At 38.4% G+C, this 22,841-nt stretch overlaps 1 protein-coding gene across 10 annotated transcripts in view; it reads right to left on the bottom strand.

Moving 5' to 3' along the window:
- PTPRA (protein tyrosine phosphatase receptor type A) overlaps positions 1–22,841 on the bottom strand; it is a 163,193-nt gene that overhangs the window by 53,455 nt on the left and 86,897 nt on the right. For 5 of the 10 annotated variants that reach the window (XM_040247805.1, XM_040247801.1, XM_040247807.1 and 2 more), the window contains 2 exons: positions 11,284–11,362; positions 9,260–9,598 (listed from right to left, as the gene is read on the bottom strand). In XM_040247805.1, coding sequence (XP_040103739.1) covers positions 9,260–9,598; positions 11,284–11,356 — 412 coding nt within the window. In that variant the 5' untranslated portion in view covers positions 11,357–11,362. Of the gene's footprint in view, positions 1–2,822; positions 2,850–9,259; positions 9,599–11,283; positions 11,363–22,841 lie in introns of all 10 variants that reach the window. The other 5 variants (XM_040247803.1, XM_040247800.1, XM_040247798.1 and 2 more) reach the window with 2 other exon arrangements.

Genomic DNA, 22,841 nt, shown 5'->3' with positions numbered 1-22,841 from the left:
GGCTGGCTCCACCAAAATAATTTGGAATACATTTAATAGATAATACACATGAGAAAATAATTACTGAGTTGGCCAAAAAGTCTGTTTGGTGTTTCTGGTAAGATGGCTTTAGTAGTGCTCAGTTGTCTTTAACTTCATTCGAAACAATTTTGTTGAGACTGTATTGTGACAGCTGTCATGTCAGCGTGTATTTTTTTTTTTTAATATCAAAATTGGTGAATTTTTGTATAGCTATTTTAATACTGAAGATGTAAGGAAAAAAGCAACATTTTCAACATATTATACTTATTATTTCAAGAAAGGTAAAAATGACACTGAAACGCAAAAGAAGATTTGTGCAGTGTTTGGAGAAGGTGCTGTGACTGATGAAAAATGTCGCAAGTGGTTTGCGAAGTTTCATGTTGGAGATTTCTCGATGGACGATGCTCGACGGTCAAGCAGACCAGTTGAAGTTGATAGTGATCAAGAGACACAACATTACACCACATGGAAGATAGCTGACATAGTCAAAATATCCAAATCAAGTGTGGAAAATCATCCACACCAGCTTGGTTATGTTAATTGCTTTGATGTTTGGGTTCCACATAACTTAAGAGGAAAAAAACCTTCTTGACTATATATTCACATGTGATTCTCTACTGAAATGTAATGAAAATGTTCCGTTTTTAAAACAAATTGTGACAGGTGATTAAAAGTGGATACTGTACAATAATGTGGAATGGAAGTGACTGTGGTGCAAGCGAAATGAACCATGACCAAAGGCTGGTCTTCATCCAAGCAACGTAATGTGGGTACATGGTGGACTGGAAGGGAGTTCTCCATTAGGAGCTTCTTTCAGAAAAACAATTAATTCCAATAAGTATTGCTTCAGATTAGACCAACTGAAAGCAGCACTCAACAAAAAACATCTGGAATTAGCCAACAGAAAACGCAAAATCTTCCTTCCATCAGGGTAACACAAGACCACATGTTTCGTTGATGGCTAAAACTGTTACAGCTTGGCTGGGAAGTTCTGATTCATCTACTGTATTTACCAGACATTGCACCTTCAGATTTCCATTTATTTCGGTCTTTACAAAATTGTCTTAACGGAAGAAATTTCAATTCCCTGAAAGACTGTAAAAGGCACCTGAAACAGTTCTTTGCTCAAAAAAATAAAAATTTGGGCAAGATGGAATTATGAAATTGTCTGAAAAATGGCAGAAGACAGTGGAACAAAACAGTGAACATGTTGATCAGTAAAGTTCTTGGTAAAAATGAAAAGTATGTCTTTTATTTTTACTTAAAAACTGAAGGAACTTTCTGGCCTACTAAATAGCTTCTTCAACTTTGAAAGAAAGGAAGCAAAGCAGCTTGCCTCCCTTCCCCTCTTTTTATTCTTTTATGCTGTCAATTAAAACACCAGCTCCTGCTGTTCAAAAACATATCAAAGATCAATGCATAAGAATTTATAACCCTTAATCACCTACGTAAGACATCATTCGCTTAGCAAACCCAACATAATACGGATGCTTCAAAACAATAGCCTCATTTGTCAAAAAGCACTTGGCTTTAAAATTAGAATGTGATATCAAAATTTATAGTAATACTTCTAAAGATAAGCTCTAGTAACTTATCATTACATATGAGGCTGAGACTATGTATGCATCTTCATTTTCCTACTTGGCTAAAGGCAGTTACACAAAATTATTTTTTAAACTTAAAACATTTATTACATTGTTGTTCAGTCGCCCAGTCGTGTCCAGCTCTTTGAGACCCCATGGACTGCAGGATATCAGGCTTCCCTATCCTTCACCATCTCTCAGAGCTTGGTCAAACTCATGTCCATTGGGTCGGTGAGGCCATCTAACCATCTCACTCTCTGTCATTCCCATCTCCTCCTGCCTTCAATCTTTCCCAGAATAAGGGTCTTTTCTAATGAGCTGGCTCTTCGTATCAGGCGCCCAAAGTAATGGAGCTTCAGCATCAGTCCTTCCAATGAATATTCAGGACTGATTTCCTTTAGGATGGACTGGTTTGATCTCCTGGCAGTCCAAGGGACTATCCAACACCACAGTTCAAAAGCATCAATTCTTCGGCACTCAGTCTTCTTTATGGTCTAACTCTCATATCCATACATGACTACTGGAAAAACCATAGCTTTGACTAGATGGACCTTTAGCGTGTCACAATTAGCAATAATCTAGATAATTAAAGTAATTTCTTTCTTTTTAATCAGAGTATTAAAATCCATATTAGTCAGGTAGATAAAACAGGGATAGTATCTGGGGCAAGAAAAAAGCTGAAGAATAAGAAAAGAAAGTGAAAGTGTTAGTCACTTGGTCGTGTGACTCTTTGTGACCCCATGGGCTGTAGCCTGCCTGGTTCCTCTGTCCATGGAATTCTCCGGGCAAGAATACTGGAGTGGGTTTCCATTTCCTACTCCACGATGGCAGCCTTACTATTCCCTAATCGAAATGTGCACTTCTACACATGGGGATCCATGTGTTCTATTCTCTGGTGACCAGGGATTCCATAGTCCTGCTTTGACCACTGACACAGCATCTTCTGCCATAAGGACTTTATACGAGAGGGCTGAAAATCCATATACAGTGACAAAAGGCCAACATTTCATAGACTACTTGAAAAAACAACATCTACATTTAAAAACAATGAATATTTGTTTCTGTTACTCTTCTCCATGAGGTAATTATGGAAACAATTTAAGGAAAAATAAACACGTAACAGCCAGAGATGCACAAAGTTACACAGATTGAGCAGAGGAAACACAACAGATATTGTATACTGTAAAAAGGACAAGAGACATAAGGTGAACGGCTCACCTCTTCTGTCCTTCGAGTCAGAATTACCTGTGTAATAAGTAAAAAAACAGAAATGTTCACTCAGATTAAAGAAAAACATTATTACTTAACCTAATGTAAGTCAAAATAAGCTCTAGGAATATAGATACTTTTCCCTTGTATATGCTGGAGCTAGAATGAGGCACCCGCAAACAACTGGGAAATAAGACTGCCCAGATTCATTAAACTTTTATCAATGATCTGGCCTTCTCCCTGAGGACAAAAACAACACAGCATCAATGTTCATAAAATGTACAAGAATGCAAAGAGTAACATAAACACAATGGTTCTTGTGGTCTTTATGTCCTTTTAGGCCATCAAAATGCAACAGGTCAAAATTAAGTTAAAAATATAAAAGACCTAAATGATAATAGATAATGAAATCTAAATGGCATAAATCAAACTCATATACTAACAGAGAAAATTTTTTCAAAGGCTCATGGAATATCCACAAGCCTTTATAAATTCCTCATAGGAGAAACAGCACAGACAACATTCTTTCATCATGATACAGTAAAACTAGAAATTAACAAAGTAGGAAAATACTTGAAAATTAAAATCAAAACCAAATTGCAAGGGAAGTTCAAGAGGGAGGGGACATATGTATACTTATGGCTGACTCACACTGTTATATGGCATAAACCAACACAACAAACTAAACTGCAAAATACCTAAAAAATAACAAATCACATTTGCGGCAGAAATCAACCACCTTTCCCCCAATATCAATTAGTCTCTTCCTCTTTTTGCCCTTAGTAAAGAACATCCTTCTTTTTTAGGTGAGCACAAAGCTGTCCAGTTAGAGACTTAATTTCTGATATTCTAGGTGTAATCATATGAAGAATTCCAGTCAATAGGATGTGAACAAAAGGGAGAAGAGTAACTTCTGGGTCCCACCCTCTAGAAAATAAATTGTACTATTTTCTGTTTCCCCTTCCCAGGGGCTGGAACCAGAATCCAGTTCTAAGACCCATCTCTGATCAAGCAGATGAGGGCAACTGTCAGGATGCCAGAGCCACAAGGAAAAAGGAAAAGCCTGGTTTCTGACAAAGCGAAGCACCAGCGCCCCCACTAGCCCCCCACTTATGGAATGTGACAGGCGAAGGACATTTTTCTGTAACCAAAGAATTCTGGTATGTCTTTGTCAGAATAGCTTAGACCACACCCTAACTATCTACCTACAGAAGCATTTATGGGTTATGCCTAAAGCTGTGTTTATAAAATATGCATAGCATTACATACATATTAATTAAGAATGAAAACAAACAAATGAAGCATTCAATTAGGGAAGATAGAAAAAGTGTAAAATAAATCTAAGAAAAGCAAGAAAAGAATAAGAATAAAAGAGAAATTAATGAAATAAAAACTGAAAATAACAGAACTAATAAAATATACAATATTTATTGCAGATTTCTAAGAAGGAAAAAGCAACAAACAATGAAATAGGTTAGTCAACCTAAACAGGAAAAAGGACTTAAATATATAAAATACTCACAGATATTTAAGAAGTTAACCCTAAGGGATGACTTTTTCTCAAATATACTTAAGTAATTTTGAAAATCTGAACAAAATGAAAATTTTAAGTGAACTTCAATTATTTTCATAAAGCAAAGCAAAACATCAACTAATAAAACTTATCAAAACTAGCTACATACAAAGGAAACACATATACCAATCTCATTTAGAAATAACTTAGAAAAATTTACAATAGAAAATAGCAAATAAATCACAACACTTCAGTCAAGAAAAATATAAGACCAAGTGGAGCTATTTGTGCAGGAATGTAAATAGTTGAAAAACAGGAAATCAATTAATATGATATACTGTAGCACATAATAGAAAAAATCATACAGATCTTGCTCATTGATGCTGAGCAGGCAACTGGCAAAATTGAACACCCTTTCTTAACATAAATACTCTTTAAAACAGGAATGAATCGATAAATATCTAGAAATAAACTGAATAAAACATGTGCCACACAAGTGGTAAAAATTTTAAAATACTTCCAAGAAATACAAAATAAAAGACTTCAGCAAATGGAACATATAGCATTCTTAGATAGGAAAAATTAAAGATATCAACTGTCCCTGTTAATCTAAAAACATGATCAATAAGAACTTTTTCCAGCTATACAATAAGTTGATTCTAATGTTCATGAAGAAAAATAATCAAGAACTAACAAAATTCTGAAAAATAAGATTAACAAGGGATGACTCACTTTATCAGATATTAAGTATTTTATAAAGTCCACAGTTCACACTTAACATCAGAAAAAATTCCAGATGGATCAAATATTTTAGTGCAGGCACACACATGCACATGCACACACACAGAAGAAAGAAACTGTAACAGCATAAAAGAAAAAATAAAAGAAAATTATTTTATAATATTGGTATAAGGAATGGCTTTTTATATATGATCTAATACCTAGAATACATTTAGTTAACACAAATCCATTTTTTTCCCACCGCGCAGCATGCAGGATCCTGGTTTCTTGATTCAGGATTGAACCTGCGTCTCCTGCAGCGGCAGTGCAGAATTTTAACCACTGGACAGCTAGAGAAATCCCATAAACTGATAAGTTTTTAATTAAGAAAATTAATAGCTGATAGTAACAGTTTCTACAATGAAGAAAAGTTAGATGAACAACTAGGGGAAATAACTGCAATCTTATTATAGGGCTCATAAAAGGGCTCATTTCCTTAACATCAAAGACCTTCTATAAATGAGTTGGGTCACATCCTCTGGAAAAGAAATTGTACTATTTCCTCTGTTCCACCTTCCCAAGGGCTGGAACCAGAAACTAGTGATAAGCCTGACACATTAACAAAAAAAAATGGGTAAAGGATAGCAACAGAGTTTCTCAAAAAAAGAAAAGGAAGAAGGAAATATAAATGATCCTTCTAAATATGGAAAGATGCTTAACTTCACTCAGTAAAATGCAAATTCAAGTCGCACTGAGATACTAATTTTCACCTGTCAGTCCGACATAGATCCAGGTGTTTGATAATTTATTGCACTGAAGAAAATGTAGGAGAACAGGCATTCTGACACACGGCTTAAAAGAGGGAGATCTCATAATATTCAATTTAAATTTACAAATGCGCACTAAAAATAACTTATTCAACCTATCCCAAGACTATTGTTGGTAAGTGTAAAATCAGCCTGAATGATAATATGGCAGACTGGATAAATATATCAAAGTAAAGCCATACAACAAGGTAGCTCCCTACTATAACATAGAAAAAGTATGACAGGCTAATTGGAAAGAAGTAAGGTGAAGAAATATACACAGTACATTTGTACATTTATTATTTGTGTTCTAAATGAAGAAAAAAGGTATGTATAAGTATGTGTGTATGCTTATTTTAAAAAAGAAAAAACTCAAAGGTCAATAGGAAAGAAAAATTAAGATTAAAAAATTATTCCAGGATAAGTCCAATACCCAAATAATGAGGATTTTTAGAACAAGACAGAGAAAATGGAAGGGGGAAGAACATTTCTGAACAGATATAAGAAAATTTTTCAGAACCAAAGGACAAAAACTCCAAAGGTCCTATCCCAAAATAATGAATGAAAGACCCACATCAAGATCCATTTCTATGAGATTTCAAGGCACCAAAGATGAAGAGAAGATCTTTAAAAACACACAAACAATTAGGAATCAAGACAGCAATACAATTCTCCAAGCTTGCAAATTAGAAGTCTGGACAATGCTTTAAAAATTCTAGGGAAAAAAATATTTCCTCAAATTCTATACACACCCCTGAAGATATTTTTAGACATGAAAAAAAGAAATCTAGATTATCTAGATTTCTACTAAGACTGACTTTATGGAAAACTGTATTATGAAGCTATGGAAAGTGCAGGAAGAACTGGCTATCAACAGTAAATAGAAAACTAAACAAACAAATAAAAGGCAATTTCACATTATACCCACAGCTCAGCAGGGAATAGCATTACAGAAGTCATGATGTAACAATTATGGGAGGGTTGGTAAAATGGTGGTAAATGAGGAGGATGTGGGGTTGCAGAATGTAACATCCTGATGTGCCATAAAGTTTTCCTTTTACTGATCTTGAATAACAGTCACCAGTGAAATACAGTCTCAACTTCCTCTGATACATGAAATGTGTTAACTGTTCAATAACTGGCTTCTCAGCTATGGCATAATTTGGACCTACAGCAGATTACAGAAAACAGTAGCAGTGTGGAAAGACCACCGAAGTGAGAAATAGGTCTAATTCACTACCTGACAGCCTTCAGATCTGAAGCAAATTATTTAACCTCTAAGGTCTTACATCAAACATCTATTAAAAAAAGAAATAATTACCACTGGTCATCTCACAGATTATTAAATCAAAGACAGAACAGAACAGAAGTTAAGAACATAAGCCGTGGGACTTCCTTGGTGGTCCAGTGGTTAAGAATCTACCTTCCAGTGTAGGGGATGTATGTTCCATCCCTGATCGGGGAACTAAGATTCCACATGCTGCGGGGCAATTAAGCCCGTTAGCCACAACTACTGAGCCCATGTGCTCTAGAGCCTGTGCACCACAACTAGAGGAAGAAGACCCAGCACAGCCAAAAAAACAACAAAAACACAGGCCGTGAAGTTAGTGACAGTCTCACCTTTTCCATTTACTAATTCAGCCTGCACAAGTTTTGTTTTTCCTCTCTAAGCAATGGCCATAATTTAAAGAAAGAAATCTATTTTTATACCATTACTTAGTATATGTTTGTGTATAACTTGAACAGAAGTTTTATAAAATAAGTTAACATGAGAAGAATAACAATTGAAAAGGACAATCCACACACACACAGATTTGTAGTGGCCCACTAAACTGATTTCATGAATCAGTTATGATTTGTACTTTGAAAAACACAGTAAAACTCCTTCACCTATAAAACATAAAACAGAATCAGCATAACAGAATTCATAGGATACTTCATATGAACTACTTCTATAAAACTCTTAGTACAATGCCTAACACTTAAAATTAGTGCTTACCACATGCAGGTCCCACTATAAATGCTTTACCCATATTAACCTGTTTAATGCTAACAGCTCCTTCATGAATTAAGTACTATCAACATCATTCATTCTTATATACTGATGACAAAACTGAGGTACAGAGGTTAAATAAACTTGCCTATTGTCACACAGCTAGGGTACAGCAGAGTTAGGATTCAAACTCAAGTGGAAAATATGGGATTAAAGCTGGCAGGTGCAGGCTCTGAGTTGTAAGGTCTAGCTAAAAGATGTCATCAGCAAATGACACTCAGTTCATGAGCCATATGTGATTCCACCTAGGGGCACTCACCATCTAACAAGTGAAAAATATGAGCCAAGGGGATGAGACCAAAGAAGAGTAACTGATTTTTGCTAGAAAAGGAATGACAATTATACAGCTGTCAAGGAAAAATTATTTCCTTTTACTACTCATGGAAGCCCTAAGAGGGACCTTTCCAATCCTTGGAAATTTGCCCTACCTTATGTAGTCTCATACTCAGGTCTCTGATTCTATCTTCAAAGCCACTTCCACCTCAGTGATTGACTCAAGGAGAAGTGGGTTGGGTTCAGTCCCTGAACAAACTGGCACTGTAACTTAACTGTTTTCCTGATCTTCTCTTAATAATTCTACTCCTGGCCACAGGCCTTCCACTCTTATCTAACTGTTATAGATAAGGCCCATTCTCCCTCCCAGGGATTCCTTTCTTTTCAAGGCTAATCCTATTATTCAATTATACTATCCTTTCAACCTCAGTTTCTAGCATTATCAATTACCTATCCTCTTTCTCTTATATCTTCTTCTCTATCTTTAAACATTAATGAAGTGAAAGTGAAGCCGCTCAGTCGTGTCTGACTCTTTGCTACCACATGGACTGTAGCCTATCAGGGCTCCTCCTTCCATGGGATTTTCCAGGCAAAAGTGCTGGAGTGGATTGCCATTTCCTTCTCCAGGGGATCTTCCCGACCCCAGAATCGAAACTGGGTCTCCAGTATTGCAGGCAGATGCTTTACCGTCTGAGCCCAAGCGTCCCTAATCTAACCAGGACTCCATGCAAAGCAGAATATCCTCCAGAATCTATCTTCTTTCCTCCTTTTTTTTTTTGGCCATACCATGCAGTGTGCTGGATCTCAGTTTCCTGAACAGGGATCGAACTTGCGCCTCTGGCACTGGAAAAATGGTGTCTTAATCACTGGATGACCAGGGAAGTACCCTATCTTCTTTCCTCTTAATTCTATGTTAACCAGATATTCTTGAGAATCCCCTATATCTAGGTTTCACTACTTTGCTTGGGCAATTTTACTTATTTCAAGAAATTTTATGGCTAGAAAACACAAACAATAACAATAAAAGGGTGAATAAACTCAAAGAGCCAAAGAAAGAACAAACAGAAACCATCTCTAGTACCTGAAGGAGGAAAAGTTTCTGGAGTGGTTGCTGCAGTGCTGGCATTCCCCTCCCAAGGTTCTGTTCTGGTATCTGTGAACTGGTTATCTGGAAGCCATGTTCCATTTGGTGAAATTGCAGTGACTACAGAATTGGTGCTTACTGTTCTTGTGGTTCCATTGTCAGAGTCTGAAGAATTGACAGTGGTTATATATATGGGTCCCAGAGTTAGATTTGGGCTGAATGTTGGTGCCAAGGAAGAAGTTACTGAAGGAGTAGGATTTGAAGTTTTGGTCTCTTCTTTAAGTGATTCTGTTGTAGATGCTTTCACAGATCTTGTAACGCCTACTGAAGGTGAAACTATAAATACCAAAAAAACCAAGAAAACATCACACAAAGAATTGAGATCTCAAAAGTTATGAGACACAAAGCAGCAAGCCCTACTACACCTCAAATACTTGGAGACCAATATTCACACCACACACACACTTTTTATTTTATTATCTTTTTTAAAAATTAAAGTATAGTTGATTTACAATGTTGTGCTAATCTCTGCTGCACAGCAAAGTGACTCAATTACACACACACACACATTCGTTTTTAAATATTCTTTTCCATTATGGTTTGTCCCAGCTCATATTTCCCTGAGCTATAATAGTAGGTCTTTGCTGTTTATGCATTCTAAATATAGTAGGTTGTGTCTACCAATCCCAAACCAACAGGCAGTCCCTCCCCTCACCTTCTTGGCAACCACAAGTCTGTTCTTTACGTTTGTGAGTATTTCTATTTCATAGATAGGTTCATTTATGCCATAGTTTAGATTTCACATATAAGTGATATAGGGTGTTTGTCTTTCTCTTTCTGACTTACTTCATTTAGTATGATAATTTCTAAGCTGCTGCAAATGACATCATTTCATTCTTTTTTATGGCTGAGTAGTATTCAATTGTCGGAGAGGACAATGGCACCCCACTCCAGTACTCTTGCCTGGAAAATCCCATGGACGGAGGAGCCTGGTGGGCTGCAGTCCATGGGGTCACTAAGAGTCAGACACGACTGAGTGACTTCACTTTGACTTTTCACTTACATGCACTGGAGAAGGAAATGGCAACCCACTCCAGTATTCTTGCCTGGAGAATCCCAGGGATGGGGGAGCGTGGTGGGCTGCCATCTATGGGGTCGCACAGAGCCAGACATGACTGAAGCAACTTAGCAGCAGCAGTATTCAATTGTCGGAGAGGGCAATGGCACCCCACTCCAGTACTCTTGCCTGGAAAATCCCATGGACGGAGGAGCCTGGTGGGCTGCAGTCCATGGGGTTGCAAAGAGTTGGACACGACTGAGCGACTTCACTTTCACTTTTCACTTTCATGCATTGGAGAAGGAAATGGCAACCCACTCCAGCGTTCTTTCCTGGAGAATCTCAGGGACGAGGGAGCCTGGTGGGCTGCTGTCTATGGGGTCGCACAGAGTCGGACATGACTGAAGTGACTTAGCAGCAGCAGCAGCAGTATTCAATTGTATATATGTACCACATCTTCATTCATCTGTTGATGGACATTTAGATTGCTTCCATATTTTGGCTATTGTGAATAGTACTATTATGAACATAAGAGTGCCTGTATCTTTTCGAAGCAGAATTTTCTCTAGGTGTATTTCAAGGAGCATACACTCTTTAAATGGTGACTCCTTCCCTCCACTTCTAAAAGTTTACTGTCTAATGGAGGGAAAAACTGGTCTCTTAGTTAGTTCCTCAGAGTCAATATATAGGAGTCTTAAATAGTAACCATTTTGTCTTCTTTAACTTTTCAGGAATGAATATATCTCTTTATTTGAAGTAGTATGGGGTATACAGAACAATGCTGAGTGTAACATACAATATGACCCAGAGATTCCCAAAGACAACTTAATTTGCCATCACTTTTAAGTAAAACTTAATATTAATTTTTTCTTTCTTTAGTACCACCAAGGTCTTCAAACTTGGGTCACTAGACATAAATACAAAATCCTATTCCAAGTACCAATCTTATCAAATGGCAATTTACCTATGGTAGTGTTGCTGGCACCAACATGTATCAGACCACTGCCAAGCAGAGTAAGGAGGAACCAGGAATCCATGCTGACCTGGAAAATAGAGAGTCATTTTCGATACAGTACTGAAATACTGTAAAACTATGTCCAAACAACTCACCAAAGGAGGTATTTTGGGCAAATTCTTCTTAGCTATTAAAGTGCACACACAGGACCAATGATCTTTTAGGAGTCTGATAAGCTCAACTCTCCAGGAACCCAACTACTTAACTGAAAGTTTATACAACTATAAGAGCAAGCAGTGATTCTCAATCTTGGCATACTTTAGAATCACTCAAAGAACTTAATAACAACAAAACTCTGTGCCAGACTGTATCTTTGGGGGTGAGAGGTAGGTAGCAGTCCTTTTAAAAGCTTCCTAGGTAACTGCAGCTTTAGTGTCTTCAGAATGAGAAGCACAGAGAAGGCAGGTTGACTACAAGGATGTACTGACCTCCAAAGCAGACATTATACAGCTGTCCTCAAACTTTATTTCCCTTCAAACCGTATCGGAGGGATGTGGCCCATTCACACTGGTAATAGAGGTTTATTCATCCATTCAGATGTCTGTGCCTGATATTAAGCTAGGTATCAGGGAAACAACTAGGGAACAATATACTCCAAGGTTCCATGTTCATGGGACTCATAGCACAGAGGTAATTTAATGTGGCAGTGACTCTCCAAAACAACCAGAACATGCCTCTCCGAGGGGAACATGAAAATCTCTGAGGGAGGGTGGAGAGATGTAGGTGGTTTATACACACCCCAGGAGATTGCCTTTAATAATAATCATGCTTAGCAGGGAACTGGGTTCAGCCAATGGCCTTCCCAAGGTATAACCATACGTGATTTGACCAGTTCCCCACTCTTCCTACCTGACTGTTACCCAAAATGGGGAGAGCACACAATTTCCTCCATAAGGGTTAGGAAACAGATTGGAAGGCTGATTACTGTGTATGTATTCATGTATAGTCTAGATAAATCAATAGGAAATGGTTTTGTGAAAAATAACAATGTATTTGGAGGAAGCAGACTAGACCATCACTTCATTACATACATCAAAATAAAATCCAGATGGGCTGAAGAATTAAATGTTTACAGACACATTTTAAGAGGAAATAAATGAGTATGTTCATAATGAGGAAGGATTTTCTAGACATAAAGGCAATGTAAGAAATCACAAAGGTGTAAAGCAATTATCTTTCAATAGAAAAATAAATTAATTAAAAAAAGAAATCACAAAGGAAAAATGGAATATCTGGCAATAAAAAAAATTATGAAAGAAATCAATCAAACAATGTTAATGGATAGGAAGATTCCATACTGTCAAGACATCAGTTCTTCTCAACTCAGTTTACAGATTCAATGCAATCTCAATCAAAATACTACCAACCTATTTTGTGGATAGCAACAACTAGTTCTAAAGTTTATATGCAGATGCAAAAGATGGAGAACAGCCAACTCAATACTGAAGAAGCAGAGTAAAGTCAGAGAATTACTATTAATTTAAAAGCAAATAGTAATACAAAAAAGCAAAGAAAGATACAGCAAAGAGTGGCAGTGTGGTACAGACAAACAGACCAATGGAACACAAGAGAACCTACATAAAGACCCACACAAATATAGTCAACTGATCTTTGACAAAGGAGCAAAGACAATACAATGGAGCAAAGACAGTCTTTTGAACAAATGGTGCTGGAATAACTCGGCATACACATACCAAGAAAAACAAAAACAAAAAACTAGACACAGATCTTATACTCTTCACAAAAATTAACTCAAAATGAATCACAGACCAAGATGCAAGTGCAAAAGACTCCTGGAAGATAACACAGGAGAAAAATCTAGATGATCTTGGGTATGGCAATAACTTTTAAGATACAACCAAAGACAGAGCCATCAAAAAATAATCAACTGCACTTCATCAAAACTAAAAAATTCTGCTCTGTAAAAGACAAAATCAAGAGAATGTTAAGACAAGCCACAGACTGTGAGAAAATACTTGCAAAAGACACATTAGCCAAAGGACTGTTATCCAAAATAAACAATAAAACCTCAACAATAAAAAAATTATCAAGCTGATAAAAAAAATGGTCAATAGCCTGAACCTCACAAATGGCAAACAAGCAAATGAAAAGATGTTTAACAGCATATGTTATTAGGGAATTGCAAAGTAAAACAATGAGACATCACTACACACCTATCAGAATACCAAACACTAACAACACCAAATCCCAGTGCTTTTGTGGAGCAACAGAAACTCTCTTTCACTGTGGGAATGACACTTTGGAAGGCAGTTTGCTGGTTTCTTGCACAACTAAACTTAATCTTATTATATGATCCAATTGTGCTCCTTGGTATTTACCCAAGAAGAATTGAAAACTTACACCTATATAGAAATGTGCTTTATTCATAACTGCCAAAACTTGGAAGCAAGCAAGTTGTTCTTCAGTAGATGAATGAATAAACAAACTGTAGTACATCTAGAACACGGAATATTATTTAGCACTGAACAAGAAATGAGCCAGAAAGTCATGAAGAAACATGGAGAAAAATGCATATTATTAAGTAAAAGAAACCAATATGAAAAGGCTACAGTCTGAACGATTCTGACTATATTATAATTCTTGAAAAGGCAAGGCTCTGGAGGCAGTGGTTGCTAGGTTAGGGAGGAGAGAGGAATGAATAGGTGAAGTACAGAGGATTTTAAGGGCAGTGAACTATTCTGTATGGTAATACAATGGTGGATACATGTAATTATACATTTGTCCAAACACAGAAAACGTATAACATCAGAAGTGAACTCTAATGTAAACTATGGACTCTCGGTGATAATGATGTCAAAGTGGGTTCATCAACTCTATAGTAAGTGTATACTGTGGTGCAGGATGTCAATAGTGGGGGAGGTTGTGTGTGTATGGGAACAGGGAAAATTTGGGAACTTTTTATACTTTCTGCTCAATTTTGTTGTGAATATAAAACTGCTCTAAAAAATAAAGTCTATTTCTTAAAAAAGGTAATGAACTGGGAAAACTGTCACAAAACAAATAATTAAAATAAGAACTCATATTAATATGGAATACATTAAGATTGCAATTCTGGAAAATGTGAAAAACCTAAACATAATGTACAAAAGAGAAAAACAGCTAAGAAAATACACAAAAAAGTGCTGACTAATCAAAGGAAAATAATGACGAGAGAACATTTTTAGTTGCAGGAAAGACCAATGGCATGAAAATACAATGCTTTGAAGAGTCAAATGAAAAGAATTGAAATAATGATGGAAATACCAATTAGCCTATAATAACAAACTCCTTTCCAGAAAGATTATACAAGAATCTTAAAGGTGCCCACATTGTTTTCTGACCCATTTCTAAGGTTCTATTCTTGAGTATAAGTAAATAATCTGAAATTCAAGATTAAAATGATAAAAAGCTTAGTCATTAAGTGGACAAACAGGGAAAAGCTGGTAGTGAGTATCACGCTGCTAGTCCAAACAATAATTGTGGCTACTTGGTATGCTATGGGCTTCCCTCGTGGCTCAGATGGTAAAGAATCTACCTCCAGTGCAGGTGACCCAGGTTTCATCTCTGGATCAGGAAGATCCCCTGGAGAAGGGAATGCCTACCCACTCCAATATTCTTGTCTGGAGAATTTCAAGAATTTAAGAAAATGGAACAAGCTTGTCATTTTTAAGCTTAAAAAAAAGTCAGATCAGGACTTCCTGGTTGTCCAGTGGCTAAGACATCACATTCTCAATGCAGGAGGCCTGGGTTTGATCCCTGGTCAGGGAACTAGGTTCCTCATGCTACAACTAACAGTTCACATGCTGTGAAAGAAAAGACCTGGGGAAGCCAAAAAAATTAAAATAAATATTAAAAACCAGTCAGATAAAAACTGAATAGCCCATTACTGAGGGCTTTCTTTGCCTACTGGTTTCCTGGCACTCACTGAAGACAATACAGTGTGGCTCACAGCTCTCTTCCTATCCCAAAGTCCTGATATTCTCTTAAAGATTTTTCAACATCCTCAAAGATGACAGCCACAATTCACATCCAGACACATCTCTGAGTTCTCTGATTTCAACTCCAACGACCTTAAGGGAAAGACAATGATTGAAATTGCCACACTGGCCAGGCACTATAGTAACCATTTGCATTAGTTATTTGATGACAGGCGGTTCCAGTAAGGAATACAGAACTAATAAGCCACAATCAACCAGAAGAGTTCAGGAAAGGTCAAAAGGAGAAGCCAAGTGTCCTACCACCTCCCAGAATCCTCCTTGCTAGAATCCATCTTGGCTGACGAATGCATGTGCAACCAGGAAGGACCCTGAGTTAGAATGACTGGCTAGACAACTTGGAAATTAACCCCATTACCATAAAATCCGAGACTGTGACTTTGAGCCATGTGGCAGAGCAGTTTTCCTGGGTTCCCTTACCCTCAGACTCTGCCTGGGTGTCCCTTCCCAATGAAGTCTCTTGCTCTGTCAGCATCTTTACCTACTCAGACAACTCATTTCTGAGTGTTAGACAAGAGCCCACCTTCCAGATCTGGAAGGGGTCCCCCATCCTACAACACTTATACAACTTCCACTCCACTGAGACCGGTCGTGACAATGCCTATACTTTAGACTTCGTCAGCACTGGGAAAAATGCTCTTATTGAATCTTACTTTCCCACTCTCCAACCATACTCCCTTACTACTAAAGCCTGGGACCTCACTCAGGCTTTCAGTCCCTTGATCCTCTAATTTTCATTCCAATATCTCTGTTCTATTTCCTTCTCTACTCAGCCAAGAAAAGTTGGTGTCACTTCAATCACTGCCTTGCAAACATCCTAAATGTTTTTGCTACACTGTTCTTCTATTATACCTATATGGGAAAAGAACCCCCAATCCTTAACAAATCCAACTGTCAGCCAACTTGGGCTGCCAAATGCTTCTTAAGAAAATCAAACTACCCATAAGGTTGAGATTTGCCTCAGTGGAACTCTGAACACTTTCTGCAATCTTTCTATATTTCCCTACTTCAGTTCAGTAGTTCAGTCATGTCCGACTCTTTGCGACCCCATGAATTGCAGCACGCCAGGCCTCCCTGTCCATCACCAACTCCCAGAGTTCACTCAGACTCATGTCCGTCGAGTCAGTGATGCCATCCAGCCATCTCATCCTCGGTCGTCCCCTTCTCCTCCTGCCCCCAATCCCTCCCAGCATCAGAGTCTTTTCCAATGAGTCAACTCTTCGCATGAGGTGGCCAAAGTACTGGAGTTTCAGCTTTAGCATCATTCCTTCCAAAGAAATCCCAGGGTTGATCTCCTTCAGAATGGACTGGCTGGATCTCCTTGCAGTCCAAGGGACTCTCAAGAGTCTTCTCCAACACCACACTTTAAAAGCATCAATTCTTCGGCGCTCAGCCTTCTTCACAGTCCAAATCTCACATCCATACATGACCACAAGAAAAACCATAGCCTTGACTAGACGGACCTTAGTTGGCAAAGTAATGTCTCTGCTTTTGAATATACTATCTAGGTTGGCCATAACTTTCCTGCCAAGGAGTAAGCGTCTTTTAATTTCACGGCTGCAATCACCACCTGCAGTGATTCTGGAGCCCAAGTCTGACACTGTTTCCACTGTTTCCCCATCTATTTCCCATGAAGTGATGGGACCGGATGCCATGATCTTCGTTTTCTGTGTTGAGCTTTAAGCCAACTTTTTCGCTCTCCTCTTTCACTTTCATCAAGAGGCTTTTTAGCTCCTCTTCACTTTCTGCCATAAGGGTGGTATCATCTGCATATCTGAGGTGATTGATATTTCTCCCAGCAATCTTGATTCCAGCTTGCGTTTCTTCCAGTCCAGCGTTTCTCATGATGTACTCTGCATATAAGTTAAATAAGCAGGGGGACAATATACAGCCTTGATGTACTCCTTTTCCTATTTGGAACCAGTCCGTTGTTCCATGTCCAGTTCTAACTGTTGCTTCCTTACCTGCATACAGATTTCTCAAGAGGCAGGTCAGGTGGTCTGGAATTCCCATCTCTCTCAGAATTTTCCAGTTTCTTGTGATCCACACAGTCAAAGGCTTTGGCATAGTCAATAAAGCAGAAATAGATGTTTTTCTGGAACTCTCTTGCTTTTTCCATGATCCAGCAGATGTTGGCAATTTGATCTCTGGTTCCTCTGCCTTTTCTAAAACCAGCTTGAACATCAGGAAGTTCACGGTTCACGTATTGCTGAAGCCTGGCTTGGAGAATTTTGAGCATTACTATTTCCCTACTTAGCTCTCTCCAATTCTCCACTGCAGTGATTTCAAAGACGCTCCTCTCCTCTTCAACATATCCTCTTACATCCTTGGCTGTTGGCCTTGCCTTCAACTTCAAAGAAAACAGAAACCACTAGACTGGGACACCCTTACCTACCAGTCACCTTATTTACTAATTTCTTCCTTCTCTGCATTTCCTCCTAAGAATCTCAGTTCCTTAGGAGCCTTGTCCTGTATATCTTCTAACACCATCTTCTAGCTTTAACACCTCCCTTTCATAACAACATTTAAACACAATTAAGAATTTCTTACAAATAGCTGAGAAAAGAAGCGAAGTGAAAGGCAAAAGAGAAAAGGAAAGAGATATCCATCTGAATGCAGAGTTCCACAGAACAGCAAGGAGAGATAAGAAAGCTTCCTCAGGAATTAATGCAAAGAAATAGAGGAAACATAGAATGGGAAGAGACTAGACATCTCTTCAAGAAAATCAGAGATATCAAGGGAACATTTTAGGCAAAGATGGGCACTATAAAGGACAGAAACGGTATGGACCTAACAGAAGCATAAGATATTAAGAAGAGGTGGCAAGAACACACACACAAATTATACAAAAAAGATCTTCATGACCCAGATAAACATGATAGTGTGATCACTCACCTAGAGCCAGACATCCAGGGATACAAAGTCAAGTGGGCCTTAGGAAGCAACACTATGAACAAAGCTAGTGAAAGTGATGGAATTCCAGCTGAGCTATTTCAAATCCTAAAAGATGGTGCTGTGAAAGTGCTGCACTCAATGTGCCAGCAAATTTGGAAAACGCAGCAATGCCACAGGACTGGAAAAGGTCAGTTTTCATTTCAATCCCAAAGAAAGGCAATGCCAAAGAATGTTCAGACTACGGCACAACTGCACTCACTGAAGAGTAACGCTCAAAACTCTCCAAGCAAGGCTTCAACAGAACCAAGAGATTCTAGATGTTCAAACTGGATTTAGAAAAGGCACAGGAACCAGAGGCCAAATTGCCAGCATCTGTTGGATCACAGAAAAGGCAAGAGAGTTCCAGAAAAACATCTACTACTGCTTTTTTGACTACAGCAAAGCCTTTGACTGTGTGGGTCACAACAAACTGTGGAAAATTCTTAAAGAGATGGGAATACCAAACCAGCTTACCTGCCTCCTGAGAAATCTGTACACAGGGGAAGAAGCAACAGTTAGAACCGGACATGGAACAACAGACTGGTTCCAAAATGGGAAAGGAGTATGTCAAGGCTGGATAGTGTCACCCTGTTTATTTAACTCATACGCAGAGAACATTAAGCAAAACGCTGGGCAGGATAAAGCACAAGCTGGAATCAAGACTGCAGGGAGAAATATCAATAACCTCAGATATGTTGATGACATCACCCTTACGGCAGAAAGCGAAGAATTAAAGAGCCTCTTGATGAAAGTGAAAGAGGAGAGTGAAAAAGCTGGCTTAAAATTCAACATTCAGAAAACTAAGATCATGGCATCTAGTCACATCACTTCATGGCAAATAGATGGGGAAACAATGGAAACCATGACAGACTTTATTTTCCTTGACTCCAAAATCACTGCAGACAGTTACTGCAGCCATGAAATTAAACGATGCTTCCTCCTTGGAAGAAGACCTATGAAAAACATAGATAGCATATTAAAAAGCAGAGACATTGCTGACAAAGGTCCATTTAGTCAAAGCTATGGTTTTTCCAGTAGTCATGTATGGACGTGAGAGCTGGACTATAAAGAAAGCTGACTGCCGAAGAACTGATGTTTTTGAACTGTGGTGCCAGAGAAGACTCTTGAGAGAGTCCCTTAGACTGCAAGGAGATCAAGCCAGTCAAACCTAACAGAAATCAACCTTGAATATTCATTGGAAGGACTGATCCTGAAGCTGAAGCTCCAATACTTTGGCCACCTGATGTGAAGAACTGACTCACTGGAAATGACCCCGGTGCTGGGAAAGATTGAAGGCAGGAGAAGGGGACAAGAGAGGATGAGACGGTTCGGTCTTATCACCGACTTGATGGCCATGAGTTTGGGCAAGCTCCAGAAGTTGGTAATGGATGGCGAGGCCTGGTGTGTCGCAGTCCATGGGGTCGCCAACAGTCGGATACGACTGAGTGTCTCAACTGAAGTCTAGAGCCCCATGCTCTAGCGCCCGTGCTCTGCAACAAGACACCACAATGAGAAGCCCGCACTCCACAGCTAGAGAGTGGGGACCTGGCACAGCCAAAAATAAATAAATTAACAAAACAAAACAAACCAAACCACTGTGTTGGCAAGGGCTTGTGTAAACAAATACTCTCATACAAACTATAAATACTTACCAGAATTATGAATGCATAAGCTCTTTCACACAATTCTATTTGGGAACTTTACAGATATACCCATACTTTTAAAGTGATCTTTTAAATGTTATTCAAAATGATACAGCTTGTGACAGAAAAAGACTGACAATAACCTGAAAGGAGGATATGTTTAAATAAATTACTGCATATTTATAAAATGGAATACTATGCAGCTGTTAAACAGTATGAGGAGGTTCTTTGGAGATCATTTTATTTCAGCACACAAGACTTTTAAAATTTTGAACCATCTTAAAAATAACATTTGCAAAAAAACTCAATTAAAATTCACAACAGGAAAAGCCCACTTGTATTTCTTTTTCCTTCGTCCATTTCCCTTTCTCTTCCTCTCTCCTCCACCCTTCTCTCTGGGTATGTGTCACACACACAACACCTCTCTGCTGTTAAGTCCCTCAACCTCTCTGTCACATCTTATTTACTAACATCCCATACTTCCCCAAATTCATCTCTTCCCCATACCTCTCTATGAATTGAGGTTTTAAAAGTTGGTTCTATGATGAAGGCCTAGTCCTGACAAGGATGAACAGTTAAATAGTTTGAATCTGAGGTAAATGTGTATTATCAAATGTCAGAAGGCAACCAGCCCTGTTCAGCTGAAGTCTGCACAATGCCAGGAAGCATGTGCACAAACTTTCATAGCAGAAATGGTTCTGCCTTGTCACAGAATGATTTTAGATGAGTTACCTGTGATACTTTTTGTCTGACTTATAGACATCTAACTTTGTGATCCAGTAATTCCACTTCTATATATTTATATAAGAGAAATAAGAGTATACATCCAAAAAATAAGTACAATAATGTTTGTAACAAAAAGCTGAAAATAACCCAAATAACCACCAATAGCAGAATATATAAACAGAAATGGATTTTTTTTCCCCTCACAATGGAATATTACTCAGTGATTGAAAGGAAAGAACTCCAGATACACACAAAAACATGAATGAATCTAAAAACCACTCAGGAAACTCAAACAGGGGCGCTGTATCAACCGAGAGGGGTGGGGTGGGGTGGAGAGGGAGGTTCAAAAGGGAGGGCATATATGTACACCTATGGCTGATTCATGTTGAGGTTTGACAGAAAACAACAAAATTCTGTAAAGCAATTATCCCTCAATAAAAAAATAAATTAAAAACCATCATGCTGAGTGAAAAAATCCTTACAGAAAAGAGTAATATATGACTCCACACAGCAAGAACCTAAAAGAAGAAGAGATTAAGAAGAGGTGGCAAGAATACACAGAAGAACTGTACAAAAAAGATTTTAATGACCTGGATAACTATGACAGTGTGGTCACTCACCTAGAGCCAGGCATCCTGGAGTGTGAAGTCAAGTGGACCTTAGGAAGCATTACTACAAACAAAGCTTGTGGAGGTGATGGAACTCCAGTTAAGCTACTGAAAATCCTACAAGATGATGCTGTTAAAGTGCTGCACTCAATATGCCAGCAAATTTGGAAGACTTGGCAATGGCCACAGGGCTGGAAAACGTGAGTTTTCATTCCAATCCCAAAGAAGGGCAATAGCAAAGAATGTTCAAACCACCACACAGTTATGCTCATTTTACATGCCAGCAAGGTAATCCTCAAAATCATTCAAGCTAGACTTCAGCAGTACATGAACTGAGAACTTCCAGATGTACAAGCTGGATTTAGAAAAGGTAGAGGAACCAGAGATTAAATTGCCAACATCTGCTGGACTATAAAAAAACTAGAATTCCAGAAAAACACCTACTTCTGCTTCACTGACTACTTCATTGAGAATCCCTTGGACTGCAAGAAGATCAAACTAGTCAATCCTAAAGGAAATCAACCCTGAATATACACTGGAAGGACTGATGCTGAAGCTGAAGCTCCAGTACCTTGGCCACCTGATGTGGAGAGCTAACTCACTGGAAAACAACCTGTTGCTGGCAAAGATTGAGGGCAGGAGGAAGAGGGGGCAAAAGAGGATGAGATGGTTGGACAGCATCACTGACTCAATGGACATGAGTTTGAGCAAACTCTAAGAGAAAGTGAAGGACAGGTGCAGTCCATGGGGTCACTGAGAGTTGGACATGACTTAATGACTGAACAACAACAAATTAAAAGATTACTTTCCTTATATAGGAGGGACACTGAACTATTAAAATAAATCAATAAAGCATGCTCATTACAAGACATATAACCTGGGGATTTCCTGGCAGTCCAGTGGTTAGGACTCGGGGCTTTCATTGTCATTGTCTTGGGTTCAATCTCTAGTCAGGGAACTAAGATCCCATAAGCTGTGTGGTGCAACCCAAAACAAAACAAAGATATCAAAAAGAACAGAGGGATATAAAGAAAACTCTGAAAGTATCATTCATCTCCTGCCTGTCCCATTTTCTAAAAGTGATCACTAAATACTTTCCTTCATATCCTTTAGAAATAGATACCCACACATAAAAAATACATAAATAGGATAGTAGACATATTGTCTACAGCTTGCATTTTTTTACAAAATAATAAATCCTGGATATCTTCCACAGCAATACTTTCTAGTTACCTTTCTTTGCAATGGCTGCGTAGTAGGTCATCATAGGGGTGTATCACAATTATCTATTTTTCAATTTATTTTTTAATTGGAGGAGAACTGCTTTACAATGTTGTGTTCATTTCTGTTGTACCACAATGCAAATCAGTCGTAACTGTACCTGTGTCACCTCCCTCCCCTCCCTCATCCCATTCCTCTAGGTCAACACAGAGCATCAGGCTGGGCTCGCTGTGTTATATAGCAACTTCTCACCAGCTATCCACTTTACACGTGGCAGTGTATATATGCCAATGATACTTCCTATATTCGTTCCACTGTCTCCTTCCCCAATGTGTCCACAAGCCTGTTCTCTATAGCTGCATCTCCATTCCTTCCCTGCC

The sequence above is a fragment of the Oryx dammah genome, unplaced genomic scaffold (genome assembly GCF_014754425.2).
Source record: "Oryx dammah isolate SB20612 unplaced genomic scaffold, SCBI_Odam_1.1 HiC_scaffold_10, whole genome shotgun sequence".
Lineage (NCBI taxonomy): Eukaryota > Metazoa > Chordata > Mammalia > Artiodactyla > Bovidae > Oryx > Oryx dammah.
Note: the sequence above shows the minus strand (reverse complement) of the source record. Positions and strands in the feature narration are given on the sequence as shown.